This window comes from Cupressus sempervirens, chromosome 7 (genome assembly GCF_028749045.1).
Source record: "Cupressus sempervirens isolate cs-2001-9-10 chromosome 7, ASM2874904v1, whole genome shotgun sequence".
Classification (NCBI taxonomy): Eukaryota; Viridiplantae; Streptophyta; class Pinopsida; order Cupressales; family Cupressaceae; genus Cupressus; species Cupressus sempervirens.
Window position 1 is genome coordinate 221,185,419 of NC_143124.1, and position 17,067 is coordinate 221,202,485.

Genomic DNA, 17,067 nt, shown 5'->3' on the forward strand with positions numbered 1-17,067 from the left:
AAATGGTTAATGCACAAGTTTTTTGATGATGCTACACTCTTCCTTGAGTTTATAGGGGAGAATTTTGATAATATTATAGATACATTGCATCTTTTTTGCTTGGTCTCCTAAGAAAAAGTTGTTCCTTATAAATCTATAGTTTTAGTGTGGTCTTATAATGTGCCAAAAAGATGACAGTGGGTTGGGTCGAACACAATTGATAGATATTTTGACATCCTTTTGTAATTGAACCTTCTATTAAAGATATGTGGCTTTAGTTAAATTCCCACATTGACAAGAAAAATTTGAAAGACGTAAGATCACCTACTCTTTTTAGTTGGGAGAGTACCAATTGCGTAGAAGGTTCTCTCCTCTCACCATATATATTTTGCTTCTTCGTGGATTTTTGCTAATTATCAGACTAATAGAATTGTCATAATCATGAGAGACTTCCTTTGGTTTGATGGACTAGAAAATAACAAAAGTGATTGTCTAAAATGGGATTGGTATTGCAAACCAAGGAGTGTGGGTGGTTTGAGCATCAGAGATATTAGGACACATGGCATTTCTTTAGCCTCAAAATGGATTTTCAAAGCTTTAAAAGAATAGTGCCACTAATAGTATTAGTTAGAAATAACATTGAAAGATATATCATTAAGAAAGGTAAAAAATGGAAGGATATACCCTTGTGTAATATTGTTATGGGGGACTTCGATATGAAAATATTTGGTTTGAATATATGTGCTTCTTTGTGGAAGGCATGGTCCCAAGTAAGGTGTCTACTCTCCTCCAAACGAGCTATACATGGCTCTCCCTCTTATGTTGTCACAAACATATCTATTTGGTGGGGGATGTTTATGAATAATAAACCACTTGCTCTAACTCAAAGTTGCTCTGCAAAAATTTGAAATAATAAATGTATCTTTTTAATCAATGATATCTTGTTTTACAATTGATTGGGGTCATGGGTTGAGATTAGCTCTAAATATGGGATTCTGAACCCTCAAAAGAAAAATTACTCATTAATTGCTAAAACCACTGGATGTTTCTTCCCAGGTAAATTTTTGGATACTAATTCTTTTCCAAAGCAACTAAAATGGACAAATGGTTCTTTATTTATGGATGTCTCAACCATGCATATTTACAATAAATTAAAAGATGGTTGCTTTATCCTCAACTGGGAAAACCAATGTTGGGGTTTAGATTGGCCAAACTATAAGTGTCGATATTTTTTTACTTCTTCTAGCAGTTTGGAATCCCAAACTCTAAGGCAGTTATTCAGGATTCTCCTAGTAGTTGGGAATCAAGACAAGCTCCCAAGGTTGCATGATGCTTTCGAAAGTAGTTGGTCAAGGATGGACCCTCCTCTGACTCTCTTCTTATCAACTACTGAAACGGTAATGGCTCTTTGTGGTCCCTCCCGAGTCTCCTCCATGATGATGTTGGTTCTGCAGATATCCTAGTAGTCACCGAGACACATGAGAGTCATGTTTGTCCTCTTCCAGGTTACATTGGTTATCAGTGGCTTTCAGTTTGTAGAGAGGAGGTTCAAGCATCTGGGGGTGTACGTGGCTCTAGTGGCATTGCATGTTTGATTAGAGATGATTTGTTCAACGCTACATTGGTGGTTCATTCTAACACTTATGGTAGATTTATGTGGATTCGCATTGGTCACACCAACCACTATCAATGAGATATCTTCATTGTTGCTTGTTACTTTCCACCAGTTTCCTCGCCTTACGCCTTGCACAGTGTAGAGGATGGCGACCCTTTTATTGGCTTATATGACTACATCTCCAAGTTCGGGGCTATAGGTGACATCATCATCTTAGGGGACTTCAATGCATGGACTAGAGATCTTCAGACTCCTCAGCACGACCACAATTCCAACTTAACTTGTACTTCAAAGAGAGATCTTACCATTGTGGGGCTCCAATATTTATCTAAGGATCACAGTGGGCCTCTTTCTATCTATGGTTGCCACCTTCTCCATCTTTTTGAGTCATCTAACCTAGTGATCCTGAATGACCTCTCTTGTTTCCCAAGCTCTAAGACTTTTACCTATTGGCCTCATAGTGGGGGTGCGAGCGTGGTTGACTGCATCCTTAGTTTTTCTTCCTTCATCCCCCTCATCCATAACTTTACCATTTCTCACCTCCCCTTGGCCAATCACACTCTCCTCAGCCTTACAGTTCATGTCTCTTCTTCTTCCCATGCTCTACCTCCCATCTCTCACCCCCCCATGCTTTGCTTCACCCCCCTACTCATTTCTACTTCTATGATAGTGACCAAGACCTTTTCATCCTCCATCTGAGAAGATTTCTCTACTCTGATAACTTTACTGATCACAGCCAAGTGTCCACAATGTTCCACCTTCTTGCCTCTGTGATATGGGAGTCTACTCTCCTCTCTATCCCCCACTGCCCCTCTCCTCGCACCCCAAGATCTACATGGTAGAATACTTGTCCCATGAACCAATGGTATGATGATACTTATAAAACTTTCCACCACCCCTTGCGCTTGGCATTTAATACTCATTCCCCTACTTTCACGGACTTACACCTCTCTTACTATTTCTTCTTTGCCATAAGAAGCAGTTATTTATTGCCTCGTAGTGTAGGTCCTTTTGTGACACACTTACTCATTGTCTCAAGTTGTTTTGGTGCATCATGTTCCCCCGTCACTTCCAACCCCCATCCACCCCACACCTTCACTCCCTTGCCTCCCACACTTCCATGCTTTATGACATCCCTGGTCAACTTGCTCCCTGTCCCATGCCGCCTCCCCATTGTCACATGTTTTCCACCTCCAGCATTTATGAGGCCATTAGACTTATGAGATGCAGTAGGGCGGCTGATGAGGAGGGTTTTCAAGATAATCTCTTCAAGCTAGGTACCTCACTCCTGGGTCCTTTCCTCTCTACACACGTTAATACAATAGTTTGTACTCGGTTTCCAAACTCTTGGTTGATGCACACTATCCCCTTGATCCATAAGTTTGGGTTGGTTTCAAACCTCGACAACTATAGGACCATCACGATTGTGCATACCTTTTTCAAACTCTATGCCTCAACTTTGAATACCATTTTATCTAGAGAGTTTGACATGAGAGGGTATAGGGACAAGGGTCAATCAGTTTTTCGAGCAGACTACTAGACCATGGACCATATTTTCACACTATGAGCTATTATCAAGGAGGTCCACCACCGTAAGACGAAAGTCTACTATTATTTTGTGGACTTTTGTAAGGCTTTTGACTCCATCCCTCATGTGGCCCTTTTTAGAGGCTTAGAGATATTGGTATTTCTGAGATCTTATTGATAGCGATCATGAGGTTATATGAGAAGGTGGTTGGTAGACTCAGGACCCCTGAGGGCCTCTCTGCCATTGGAGTGAAGCAAGGTTTTTCACTCCCACCCACCTTGTTCGAGATCTACATTGACAAGCTCGAGACCTTTCTCAGTGACTCATCTTCCTTGAGTGATGATTGTCATCTACACCATATACTAATCTCCATCCTCCTTTTTGTTGATGATGTAGCTCTTTTGCTTCTTCTCCTGAGGTGCTTCAAAGGCTCTATGATAGACTTGCATCTTTTTGTGACTTGAGACAATTGGTTGTGAACCTTGAGAAGACATGTGTTATGGTCTTCAACGGTCTGAAGACCTCACATCTCCATTTCCACTTCTAGGGTCAAGAAGTTGAGATTGCTTCATCTTACACATTAAGTTTTTTAGCCCCCATTTCAGCTTGTGACTAGCCATTCAGCTTTGAATTTGCAAAGTATTGGTTCCCTTGCCATGCTTTAGAGACAATTCTTTACACATAATTTCTAAGACATCTCGACTAAGTTATCCCTCCTGGATTCCTTAGTTAGACCCACAATGCTCTATGGTTTGGTGGTATGGGGGCCTTCCATTTAGACTCAAATTGGGCCTTGATCGAGCGTATCCAAATTTTTCTCCTCCGTCAAATTATTAAGATGTTAAAGATCCACCTCCTATAGTATTATTTTGGTTGAGTTTGGTGCCCACCCTTACAGACTAGCAGCCATTTTTGACCTGATTTGGTTCCTCCGCCGCCTTCATGGCTTTGTGGACTATGTTGAAGGCCGACACAGATACCTTCACTTGGTATACTACTCTTCAATTTTTATTACAAACTCTGATCCAGTCTCTAGGGCCCGCTATTGGTACACTCAGGCTACTATTCTATTGAGATCAGTCGGGAAAGACATCAATTGTCTCCCTCCTACTAGTTTTCACTAAACACTCCAACTCACCTCCTCCCCACTCGACACGAGTTGAACAAATACGTCAAACTAGACATCTACATATAGTATATTATCTGGACCTGGTTTGATCCTTCGAGGGGTTTACGCCCGAGGATGGCATTCTATTCCGAACACTTCTTGGATATTCGAGACAAGATCATTTGGCGCCTGGACTACTTATATAAATAGTGGACCCATACCCTACATATTTCCCTTGGCTCCTTTAGGGTGGGCTCTCACCAATTTCGGATTCAGATCGACCACCATATCGATAGAGAGGATCAGGTCTGTAGACTTTGTACCATGGCAAAGGTAGAATTTAAAACTCATTCCCTTTTTAGATGCCCCATATACTACGAGATCAGAGGGAGATTCTATTGTTTGTTTAGAGAGTGAAAATCCCTCTTGGACTTCTTTAGGTACACAGGTCAGTGTTTCCTTGCGCTCTATCTTCATGAATCCATATAGCTTTGCAACCACACTTTGCAAGTATCTTTCCCCAAGGGTCAGACCTAGGTACAACTTATCACAACCTTCTTGTCGCACTTATCTCATGCTCGGGGTATGAAGCGACCATATAGTTTCCCTAACACCAACCACTCAAGATCAATGAAACCTTGTAGTGTTTCTCTTCGCCAGTAACACTACTCCCGTAGCACTCAGTGACATAACAGAGCCCCTAGTTGCCCCCATCCATCTCATTCATTATTGTCCTTCTTCCCTTTGAGGAAGGATCCTTAAACCCTAATCATGTTCAGGGTGACTCTTACTCTCTTCATCTTCTATTTTAGGTTTGTGCTTGCTCTTTTGTCGGCACTATTTGGTGTTCTATTTGATGCTATTTTGTTGGTTATAAGCTCCCAATCCCATAGACCCGTGTTGTGGTCTCTTGTTGGACATTAATATTATCTCATCTTATCTAGCACCACCTATAGAACCAAAAAAATCTTGTTTTCACTGGCTTTTGCTTCTTAAGAAATTAGATGTGAGTTATGTCGTGTTTTCTATGGATCTTGAGCCTATTAAATGTGATGTGTTTTTACTCTTGAGTCCTTTGAACACCTATTTTTTAGTGTGATTTTTCTTGTCATGTGTTGTCTATTTTCTTTCGCTCACCCATTGTATGGAATTTTCGTCCAAGCCTTCTTGGAGTGATATTCTTATTGACTTTGTGGATTCATCTTATTTTAAATTGAATCAATTTTGGCTTGTTTTGTCTTATGAAATCTTATGGTTCCTTTGGAAGGAAAGGAATGAAGAAGTGCTTCAAAACAAGAGAAGGCAACTTACTTAGTTTAACATTAAACTCATACATTATTATATTATGTCACAGGTTTCTGTGGAGTTAGAGATTTCAAAAGATAGATTAAAGATCTTAGTTCAAAAAGGTACAATTTAGACCCACAAGGTTGATATCCAATATGTCCAGTACTTTAATAAACATGTAGACACTTTGGATTCAAAATAAATTGATGCTTTGAACTAGTTTATAAAGGATCTCAAGATTCATGTGGAATAAGACAATGTTAGGGTTAGGGAACTAGAAAATCCTGACTCTTGGTCTTTGTCAAATGTTGCTAGCAACTCTATTGTTGGTGTTCCTTTGAGTGGTACAGTTGAAGGTGATCAAGCATAATATAGCTATAATGCCAGAGACTTGAAGGATAGTGTGATGGTCGAAAAGATAGTTTTTGTGGCTACTATGTGTATCTGACTTAAAATGTAATGTAATGTAACACGAATCAAACTAAATATAGGCAATACCTAATTTTGTAAATGTATGTACAGTTGATATTAGTGATGATATTATAAGACAATAGACAAATATAAATCCTCATGAAGGATTAGATTGGATATGTATAAGATCTTTTAAACTATCATAATATTAATAATGATAAATTGTTACTAGATGGGTTAGCTCGCATTGCATTAACATCAGAAAATGGTACATTAGTTTAAAATATGCATAGTGTGAATTAAGACCATAATAGCCTTGATGACCTATTGTAGACACTCAATTTAAGCAATGGTTAATAAGTTCTTATGAAATTTAACAAAATAAGCATGTGTATTCATAGCATTTTTAGATAGCGCCTCTTTCACAATAACAACAATCTCCTTCACTTTTATTAGTCATAAATTGCTTCCACACATTTAGCAACATCAATCAGACCCCTCAATGGTTTGGTTTGGCCTTCTTGTTTCTCATAGTCTTGCATGCATTTAGCTTCGTCAATCAGATCCCTCAATGGTTTGGTTTGCCCTTCCTATTTCTAAGAGTCTTGATCATAGGTTGCCTCAATCAAGAGATACTAATATGTTCACATGACCTTCTAAAGGTTGCAATATCATTGACCACATTGAGAATCATGTAGATTTATGGTGGCATTTCCAATATGATTAACCATCACTAGCAAAAAATTAAATGTTGTCAATAGGACACAACATTTGATATGATAGATTTTTCAAGTAGGTCAATTTCATGGTTGGATAGAAGATCTGCCTCTACATTTGCTTCTTGGAAGATGTGCTTAAGGGTAGATTCTTCTATTATGTCTAATAAAACAAAAGTTCCATCGATCCACATCTTGGACATCAAGCTAGAGGCTTGATTGAAGTTAAGAATTTGATAGCATTCAAATGATCCCCTTTGATGTAAATTTGTTTCTCCCTCCATAATGATAGATGAGCATGGAGTGCAACATTCGACATCTTTATTGGGGTCATTGGAGAGTCTAATGGACCACTCCAAACAAAACTTTCCATCATCATTTTGATTGATGAAGCCCAAACTTGAAGGATTAGGGTGTCCTCCTAGAAACCCATCAATATTTAGTTTAGATCTAACTTGGGAAGGAGTAACCAAAAAGCCAAAAGCACAATGGCTCTTAGTTTCGATAAAGAACCCTTTTGGGGGAATAAGATGGTTCGAAGTCTTAGCATTTGGTCATCCCAAGATGAATAGTACTTGCATTTCCTAATAACCACCTTCATGTTTTAATGTTCACATATTTCAATCTCAATTGTATTCATAGGTGAGTTGACTAAGGATTCTAAGCCCTTAAAAAACCTTATGTTTCTTTCTTTCTAGATGTACAAAATGACCATCACAGGAATGGTAAGCCATAGCCCAACACATAGTAAGCCCTTGTTTTGTATCAACCAACTAGAGACAATTTCTTATACAGTATTTGGAAGAGGACCATGCCAACCAAACCTACTAAGGAAATGTCTCTAATAGCCATGTGATCTTTTACACTATACAAGGAGATGGCCTAGATTTTTTCCATGTTTATTATAAATATTGCACCTAACCCGATTGCCAAACCCAAGTTTCATCATTCATTCAGCAATTTATTGCATAAGGTTGGTCTTTGAAAAATCCTAACTTTGAGGAAAATGTTTGAATGCCTACACAAGTCAACACATCAAAACAAATATCAACTTCCATAAGGCCAACTCATAATCCAACTTAGTAGACAATTCCCAAATTTAGTCGAGCACCATATGATTTTGTCTTAATCAAATTTAGTTGATTCATTAACCATTGTCTACATCCAGTGCTCAAAATTTCAAGAGTCTTCCATTCTATCTTGGCCACCCTGTTATCCCAAATCATTAGGAGATACTTTCCATAGCTTGTTAAATTGTGATATTGCAATCAAGATTCAACTATGTAGTTTTGTGTCAAACTTGTTGACCTATATTTCATCAATAATGATTCACAAGAACCCATCTCTTATGAGAATAAATGTAACACTTAGCACTTACTACATCCAAGTGATGCTTGTTAGAAGATCACTCATCCCAATACTATTTCAGCTAAAGCACGCTTAATCAAAAAGTTTAAAATTCCAAATTGAGGATCCATCGGGTAGTTCACAATAATTAGAATTATTTCAATCGAGTGGTCATCTAGGCATTTACTCTAAAGAACTGCCCCAAAAAGCATTAGGATCTCTATACATCCGGCAAAACCAATTTTGCCCCCGGTGTTTGATTATGAATTTGGATATCATCTTTGATCCCTACTCCACTAGCCATCTTTGACTTCTTTACCACGTCCCATGATGCCAACCCACTAGAATTATTTTGTGTTGATTTGCAATTTTTGTGTCGTGTCTTTAGTCCTTTCGATGCAGGAAAACATATAAATTGGGATTGATGCTAAAATTGATTTTATCATTGTTAATCTACCAACCATTCACAGCCATCATCCTTTCTCATCTGATTTCTTTTTGCACTTTTATATTGTCTAAGACCATAATCTGTTTCTTAATGCACCATTTAAATAGGAATGCCCAAAGTCCGTGGTGTTGAGTCTATCAGAAGTGAAACTGAGGAGAGTGGCTATATGTCTTTGAGTGGCTTAGCTGTATAAAAAATATAAAATGTTGATTTCTCCTTGTTGACTTATGGACCTATTACTCCAAAGTATTTTTTAATGTTAACAGCTTCGAGAGAGTATTCCATGTATAATAAGGTGTCATCAACAAAAAGCTTGTGGATGAAGTTGCTGATTTTCTCTGATACCCTTCCGGACACCATTTTGTGCAAGGAACGGGATTCTTCTACTAAGAGCATTTGGCTTTTGAACAAACCAAAAGAGATTCAATGGATCATCTTGTCTATGGTAACGTGCATCATTAAAAATTCCACAAGGTGTACCATTAATCCAAACGGGGTCTCTAAGGGAGGAAAAAGAGCATAACACCCATTCAATCCATTTCCCACAAAATCCATACCTCTCAAGAATTTCATCAAAAAATACCATTGTACCTGATGGAGCTCTAATTTTTACAAAATTAAGACCTCCATTATTTATCTCTATTCTTTATCAGCGTTATCTTTTCGATCATTAACATGCTGCCACTAGGACTAATCTTCATATTTGATTAATTATGATAATCTTTTCCTTTGTCCTGATGTCTCATTTTAAATGACTTCATAGCATTTTTTGTATGAGTTAAATGTAATGGTATCAGCTTTCTGTGATTACACTATTCAGATTATATGTTGTTCTGCAGATGAGGTTGACTAGATCCTCATGTAGCAACTTATGGTCATTTGAAACAAAGTCCTCGCTGTTTCCTCCTATAGAAAGAGTAGACTTCGAAGATGGATGATTCTCCCTACTTGATGATCCCACAAAGTTAACCAAATTACGAAGGAATATATCAAAGATAATGTTTCCTCTGTCTGTAGGAGAAAGTGATGTTTACTGCCAAATGGCTTGTGCAGATATATAAAGAATGAGGCATCAACTAAGAGAGCGAGCTAACACTGAATCATATTTGCCCCGAATAAGAACATATAAAGAATCTCAGTAATGACAAGCAGAATAATGTTAAACACAAAACACATGGAAAATCAAAGATATTACTTACACTCGAGGGTGATATCGACTTTCAGATAATTAATCCCTGCCTCAATACGGCATGGCTGCAAGCGGCTTTGGTGGTTAGAGAAGATGCAAATATTTTCAAATCGAAAACTGAAACATTCGTGAGACCACCTTCATTACTAGGAGCTGTCAGAAATGGAGGCCCAAATATACTAAACAGGTGGAGGCCGGTATGAACAGACACATGCGGATGAGAACCGTAAGAATTTTTAACTGGAGGCCCTCGAATATGGAGTCGAATTGTGAACCACATTGTCATCTATATCATGAGACAGAGAACGACCAGAAGGGGTTTTAATTCGAAGTTAACACTCTCCAATTTGGAGAAAGAAAATTGACCCAAAGTACATTTCCTGAGGATTCATTAATATTTATATTTATAATCCATGGTTTACTTATGGAAGTAGTCTGGAATTGTTGGCTCAAATAAGTTGCGTTTTATGGGAGCTATGTGATTAGTTTGGGAAAGTCACATCGGTTGGCACTAATCTAGTGACTCTATATTTATATGCGATTCTGGAGTCAAACTGCATTGGATAGATCATCTGTAAAGAGCATCTCTAATGCAATTTTATTTTCGGCATGATCTATCTATTTTATTATATGCATTAGAATTCAAATTATTATGAAGTTGTGTCCTATAAAAACATTTGTATTAATTTCTATAACTATTTTAATGCTCAGATAAGTGGATTGGATCGTTATTCTATTTTAAACTTGATAAACATTATGAAATATTTGTGAAATATTAAATTGTTTTTGTATTTATGTCTAGGTTGTCTCCATTCACGGGACTTAAAATGCATTCTACACTAGTTTAAAATTTCATTTGTATAATTGATCTATCGCATCTGAATTATTAATCTTTTTTATAGTTTAAATACATTGAACTTTATAAATTTGTACGTTTCAACTTATAATATTGACTCGACTTGCCCATTCAATTAAGCACTGGTCGTTATGTTACTGGCAATTGTTTCATTTATTTCCTTTGAAAAATTAATATATACATTTGTTGCATTTATTTATTATTATTTTAAAAACATTCATAAATTCATTTTATCATTGTCAATTCATAATTTGAAGTTAAAAACTGTCTATAATTCTTGTCATTTTGGAAGCTTTTCTTATACTCGTATTCTGACCAATCTGCTATAAGGATCTTGGATCTAAGTGTTTTGTCCAAGATCAAGTACATTCAGTTTGGCCTTAGAGAACCAGAAGTGCACGGAACTTAGATTGTATCATTCAGTTCCATCAAGTTGACCATAACCAATTGGATATGCCAGCATCAAGTCGACAAGACTCGTAAAATTTCAATTTGTGATTTTGGGAACAAACCACAACCAATCGTAAGCGTTTCTCACATCATGCTTAAATGTTGTACCTTACATAGGATCTACTTATAAAATGAAAAACTTCGTGCTGTGATTATGTCATCTTAATTATTATTAATGAGAATGAAGCCACCTTGCTCCTCGGAAAGATTTGCTCAAGTCAATTAGCCATGACTTGTGTTATTATCTTATGTATGGTGTTGCAGAATGAAATTGAGCGGAAATCTACTTTAGTTTAACATTGTTCCTTCGGTATTTAAAGTGATATTTGTATTGTTTAGTTCTTTCAAAATCAGACCGTTCTTCCTTGATTCTTCCACTGTATCATTTTCCCATTAACTCCCAACAGGTTTGGATACAAGTGCCGTAAAACCATCTGAGCTTGGAGCCTTATCAAAGTGCAGTTGGAAAGTTGCCAACTTCACCTCATCTACAATAACTAGTGATCATCGTTTGAGGGCAAGGGCAGGATAAAGTTTCTGAGTTCACAATTTATATTTTATGCCTTCTCATCACCCAGATTATGAACCAGGATTTATCTGTGCATGTATCAAACTGATAATTATGACTTAATTAAAAAACAATTCTGAATTTTGATACCTATGTTTACCAATCAGCAACAAGTTGTAGAAATAGTTGAAGATAGCAGCCGAGCAATGCAACTTGCAGAGCGCAATTTAGAATTTTGTCCATTGAAGTACAGTGTCAGTGTCAGTTTGGAAATAGTTTGTGTTAGCAAGTACAAGAGATTGTTTGTTATTGCTTCTGGATTAGATTGTGTTGGAATTTTTACAATCAACGTTTTGAATCACACTACGTGATTCATCATCAGGATAAGAGAGCAAGAGCTGCAAAAAAGTCAAACTATGAGAGAATAAATTCTATGTGCACGTCGAACTTAAGTAATATAAACTGGCGCTTTCCCCGTGTCTACATGACAGCATCAATAACTCAACGTTAGCATAAACAGGAACTCTACATGCGAAACAGGAGGGAATCTCAATTGCCAATACAATGTGAAGCAAATTACAGATGAATGTTCTCGAATTTCCATAATCTGTTTCAATTCACTTAGTAGCTTCTGGATTTTGATTGTGTATCTATTTTTGGCATCAATTGATGCAGAAGCTACTATGTGAATTTAGAGATGCATTTTAATCACCTGAATGAGTTTCTCTTGTGTCTAGATACATTTACATCCTCACAAATTTATTCTAAATTAGCCAATACACTTGATAGTGACTTTTATTTATTTTATAATGTATTATTTCATATTTTCCTTTAATTTCCTTGTCATTGCACAATCCAGAAAATATTTTAATGGAGGCATTTGTCATCTCTCAGTAAATTTACTTATTAGCATTATGAACACATTTTGTCATCTCTCAGTGAAATTACTTAATAGCATTGTGTTGTACATAATTACTAGAGCGTACATTTCCATAAAAATGAAACATACCTGTAAATAAAACTCTGTCCTCAGTTCTCAATTTTTCTACCTGGAACAGATATGTACACATATTGACCACATTGATGAATGTAAAAACAGTACAATGAGCATCCCTACAAACTATAGAAAATCAGAGTACAGAACTTGCATGGTTACACACAACTTTTACACCGTCAATGCTCAAGACTTTACCTGCACCACAATATAAATTTGGGATACAGGATCATACTCAAAACAAAAGTGTTTTTATTATGAAGATACCCCAATGAGTTCACTTAAGGTATCAAACTCTGCACAGCACATATCTAGAGATGTGGAGGGTTTCTTGTAAGTGACAGTTATCTATGTGGGGAATAAGAACTGCAAATGCTTCATGGAATAACCCAGCCGTCTTCCTTTATGAAAGGAAAAATGTGCCTTCAGTGTTACAGTGCATTCCTTGGAGAATTTTACTTTAGTTATGCACTTCTTCTCATCAACTAAATGTCTATTTCTTCTTCTTCATTAACCTTATCATTCTCCTCACCTTGCTCGTCTTCTGGGTCCTTATCATCATTATTATCTTCAAGGTCATCTAGCTCTTTCATTTCATCTGAATTATCAATTCCAGCCTCCATCTCTTCTTCTAAATTGTCCTTATCATCATCCTCTTCATTTCTGGTCCTTCTATCATGTAATTCAGATAACTGCTTAGACTGCACATCATGTGACTCACTTCCATTAATTGTAGTTCCCACCCCATCTCCCAATGCAGATTTCTCAACACTCTCCATGGCCCTTCCTTCAAAAAAGTCATCCTCTCTGTTTCCTTCTCTTGCCCTATCAAATCTACCTTCTGTAGCTGCATATGTATAATTATCTTCAGAACTCATATTGCCAAAAGTATTTACAAACAGAGGCTTCCCATCATCATCAGGCTTCCGAGGTTCTATCTTCTCTGGTGTGTTGTTCATTGATTTTTCAGTTTCCTTCTTCTCTACTGTATTGCTCTCTAATTTTCCAGCTACCTCTTCAAACTCAGCAAGTCGAGATTTCATATCATTAATCTCATGCTCCTTTTTATCTAAGAGCTCATTTAAAGCTTGTAATTCATTTTTCTGCTCAAAAGCCTTACTCTCGTGCTCCTTCAGCTGACTTATCTGATCCTCTTTATTCTGAAGAAATGATAGCAATCTGTTTTTCCCTTCTTCAATGGAATTTTTCATTATCTCCATTTCAGTTAGCTGTCTGCTCAAGGTGGCCTTCTCACTTCTCAATATATCAGTGTGTGTGCGGAGTTCTTTAAGCTTGTCACGCAGTTGATCTGATGCTTCTCTCTCTCTCTGGATATAAACACAAAACAGGTACCACGAAAGAAACTTATGAGTAATGCAATGTCTATAATAAAAATGTGCAATATGACTAATGATACCCAAAAACCTGCTTCAAGTTCTCACAGAGATTGAAAGATATGTAAATTAACAACTAAAAAGCTATGAACCACCAATACAATGTCACAGAACCAATAACCAAAAAGCTAAAGCAGCAAAATAGCGTGATCACCATAACTACATATCAATGGACTAACTCCTGATAAATGTATCCCTTTGTTAGAGTTTCATTTTTACTTCCTCTCCATCTTTCAATTATATCCTTTTTAAATACAAAATTATATCTGCTTAAGTAACTTAAAAGAAGCAGCATCCATTTCTTAATGTAAAAACTAAACATGGAATGCATTGTGTCTCATACTCTCTGAAGAAGGCCCATTTAAGTCACCAAATAAATGACTTCCATGCATCCAACAAAGGCAATGATTCACTAGTGATTTTGGCGTAGACTGGAACTGCAGTGTCCCCTTTTCTTGTCAAAATGCACACAAATGAAAAATAGCATGTGAATGAATAGGATAAGGCCAGGTGCAAGTCGAAGGCAAATTTGATAGAATGAATACCCTTTAAACTCGGGACCTATGCCAAAGGAAGTTTCACATATTAAATGCCCTTGGTATAATTTGAAATCCTAAATGATCAAACCTTCTGCAGCTTAACTCTAAACTGCAACCTCCGTCAGCCTAGAAAAAGTTAATAGGAGACCATAACTATATTACGAGAACATTCGGTAAAGATACCAACCAAATTTAACAATAGTAGGATGAATGCCTCGAAAACAAATTGCTATCCCAGCCCATGAATCTATCGGCATAAAGCCAAATAAAAAAAATTCATAAGTCTATGTTGATATAAGATTGTTTTGAAGTGAATAACCTATAATGGAACAATTATTATTTTGCCAATGATGTCAAACCTGCTACTTGCTGGTGAGATGATTTTTGGTCTGAAAGCTATCATTTAGTTGATTGATGAAGAGGATTTGAAAAGAGGAAATAACAATAGCACCTAGAGAGAGGTCTAGTTTTTTGGTATGTAAAAGAAGCACTAAGACCAAGTAAGAGGTTGATACTATATTGAATTGTTTATCTACTTAAAGTCTGAAATGAAAGATTACTCAAGATAAAATTGGAAGAAGATTAAGTATGAGAAGTGTCTGCCAAGCCTTGACGAGTAGTCAGTGCAAGCCGAGCAGAAATCAATGGATGCCAAGTGAAAACAAGAGGTGCCAAGCAAAGATGAAAATTAGTGCAAGCCGAGTGATTGTAAGTATATGCCGAGTAAGGTTTAGTTGATGCCGAGCATCAGTAAACTTTAGTGTTCACCGAATAAACTAGTGTTGACCGAGTGGAAGAACAATATAGAAGCCAAGTGACAACATATTGTTGCTTAGTCCAGTATTCATATTAAATCAAAGATTTGACAAATCTAAGCCGACTATTTTGTTTTTTTGAATTGTGTGAAGCATGTCGAAGATAACTATGAGCTGGCGGCACAAAATTCAAGGTAAATTGTTTTGTGGCGAATTCAAGGAACATTGTAGAAGTTTCTAGAGGAACCAAATGGAAAAGTGGGTTAGATTGATTGTATCCTACCTAACCCTAAAATGGACGATTGTGATTAAGCGGCAAAAGATCTTTAATTCTCTATTTATAGAGAGAGCTATTCGGATGCAAAGGTTGTCATGTGCAAGAACCTAAGGAAGAGTATCAAACCCTCCACATCTCTAGAGTATGAATGCTTGAAGGGTGAACAAGCTATCAGAGCTTAAGTGTGTGAAAGCCAAGTAGAATGGAAGACTAAAACAGAGATCTGTAATCTACAAGTGAGTTGTAATTTGTTATCAGATCAAGCCTTATTGTTACTTTCTAATCATTGTATCAATCTAGGGTAAATCCTTTGGATTAAGGTTTACCTAACAGTCATTTGTAAATCCTTTAACCAGGTGACATTCCAAGTGAATGGTCTAAAGTCCTCTAACAAGGCTCACTCCTAACAGGCCGATTGAAACCCTCTCCCTAGGTCACATTTTAACAGTGTGTATTGTAACCTTTAACAGGGTTGGCTTTTCATTAGGCGTGTAGCACGTTACTGGTGGTTTTTCCCAAATTGGATTTCCACGTAAAATCTTTGTGTCAACTATGTTATTGAATCTGTTATGTTTCATATTTACATTTCTGCAAAGTTGTTTTGACCTAGGACAGCAACCTACAAAGTTCAAGTATTGTATGATCTAATGGATGCATGCATAATAAGGTTTTATGGGTAAGGGTCAACTAAGCATTGAAAAGTTTTAATTGTACATCTAGACCTTGGATAACTGATTCACCCCCCTCTCAATTATTCTAAAGAATTCCGATTGTCTGTGTGTTGATATCATTATTTAATGCTTGGATATTAACAATACTGCAATTTGATCTCGGAGATAATGGTCCATGAGATAACCTATCCACACTAGGCCATGGCATGTTGTTAAACTGAAACTTAAGCATACTTATTTGTAAATACACCTCACATGACCTTGCTGGTTATATATTACCATTTGTGCATTGCTCTAGTCTTGATCACAATTTGAATTAATTTGTGACCTGTATAGTAAATATGCATTTGTTTAGAGAAAATTCCAGTCACCTAGGAGAGACTCTCCAGACATGTAAGGATCCTATATGAACAAATTCTTTTTTTTTTCAATAATAAAAGGCCCCAAACATTGAGAGTTCATTGCCCACTACTGATTTCCATCTAGGATGAATATCCAGCATGCACATACCAATTTTCTATTGCTACAGGCCCATATGATAGTTGGCTGTTTGAATGAACATTCTGAGCTCACATTTCAAATAGTTTATACCAAAGACTTCCTATGGAATTACTTCAATGGTGAACTATTTTGCCATTACTATAGACTTTTCTTCACACCATCTCTGTGATTTGTTTATGAAATTTATTGCCTTGTCGTGTCAATGGTAGAAATTTATGATTAGATTTATGTGACTTTAAACAGAGATCCCCTCACTCTACTTCCAACAAAAATGTAGTGTCCCTATATTAGGAGAACCCAATTTTTGCCCTAGATAATGATTTCTATGAAAAAAGGTAGGGTTTAGAGATATCTTTTTTCTTTGATTGAGAATCTTGGAAGCAAGTTAGCAATCATTTATAAACTTAATTAATAAAGACATTCTTGAGTTAGGAATAGACATATATTAGAAAAGCACTTTAAATAAATGGATTGTTTGAATCAGATTTAGGTTG

At 36.7% G+C, this 17,067-nt stretch overlaps 1 protein-coding gene across 2 annotated transcripts in view; it reads right to left on the bottom strand.

Moving 5' to 3' along the window:
* Positions 1–12,454: 12,454 nt before the first annotated feature.
* Positions 12,455–17,067, bottom strand: part of LOC149546290 (uncharacterized) — a 72,853-nt gene continuing 68,240 nt past the window's right edge. For both annotated transcript variants that reach the window (XM_089791138.1, XM_089791139.1), the window contains exon 3: positions 12,455–13,764. In XM_089791138.1, coding sequence (XP_089647264.1) covers positions 12,922–13,764 — 843 coding nt within the window. In that variant the 3' untranslated portion in view covers positions 12,455–12,921. The remainder of the gene's footprint in view (positions 13,765–17,067) is intronic.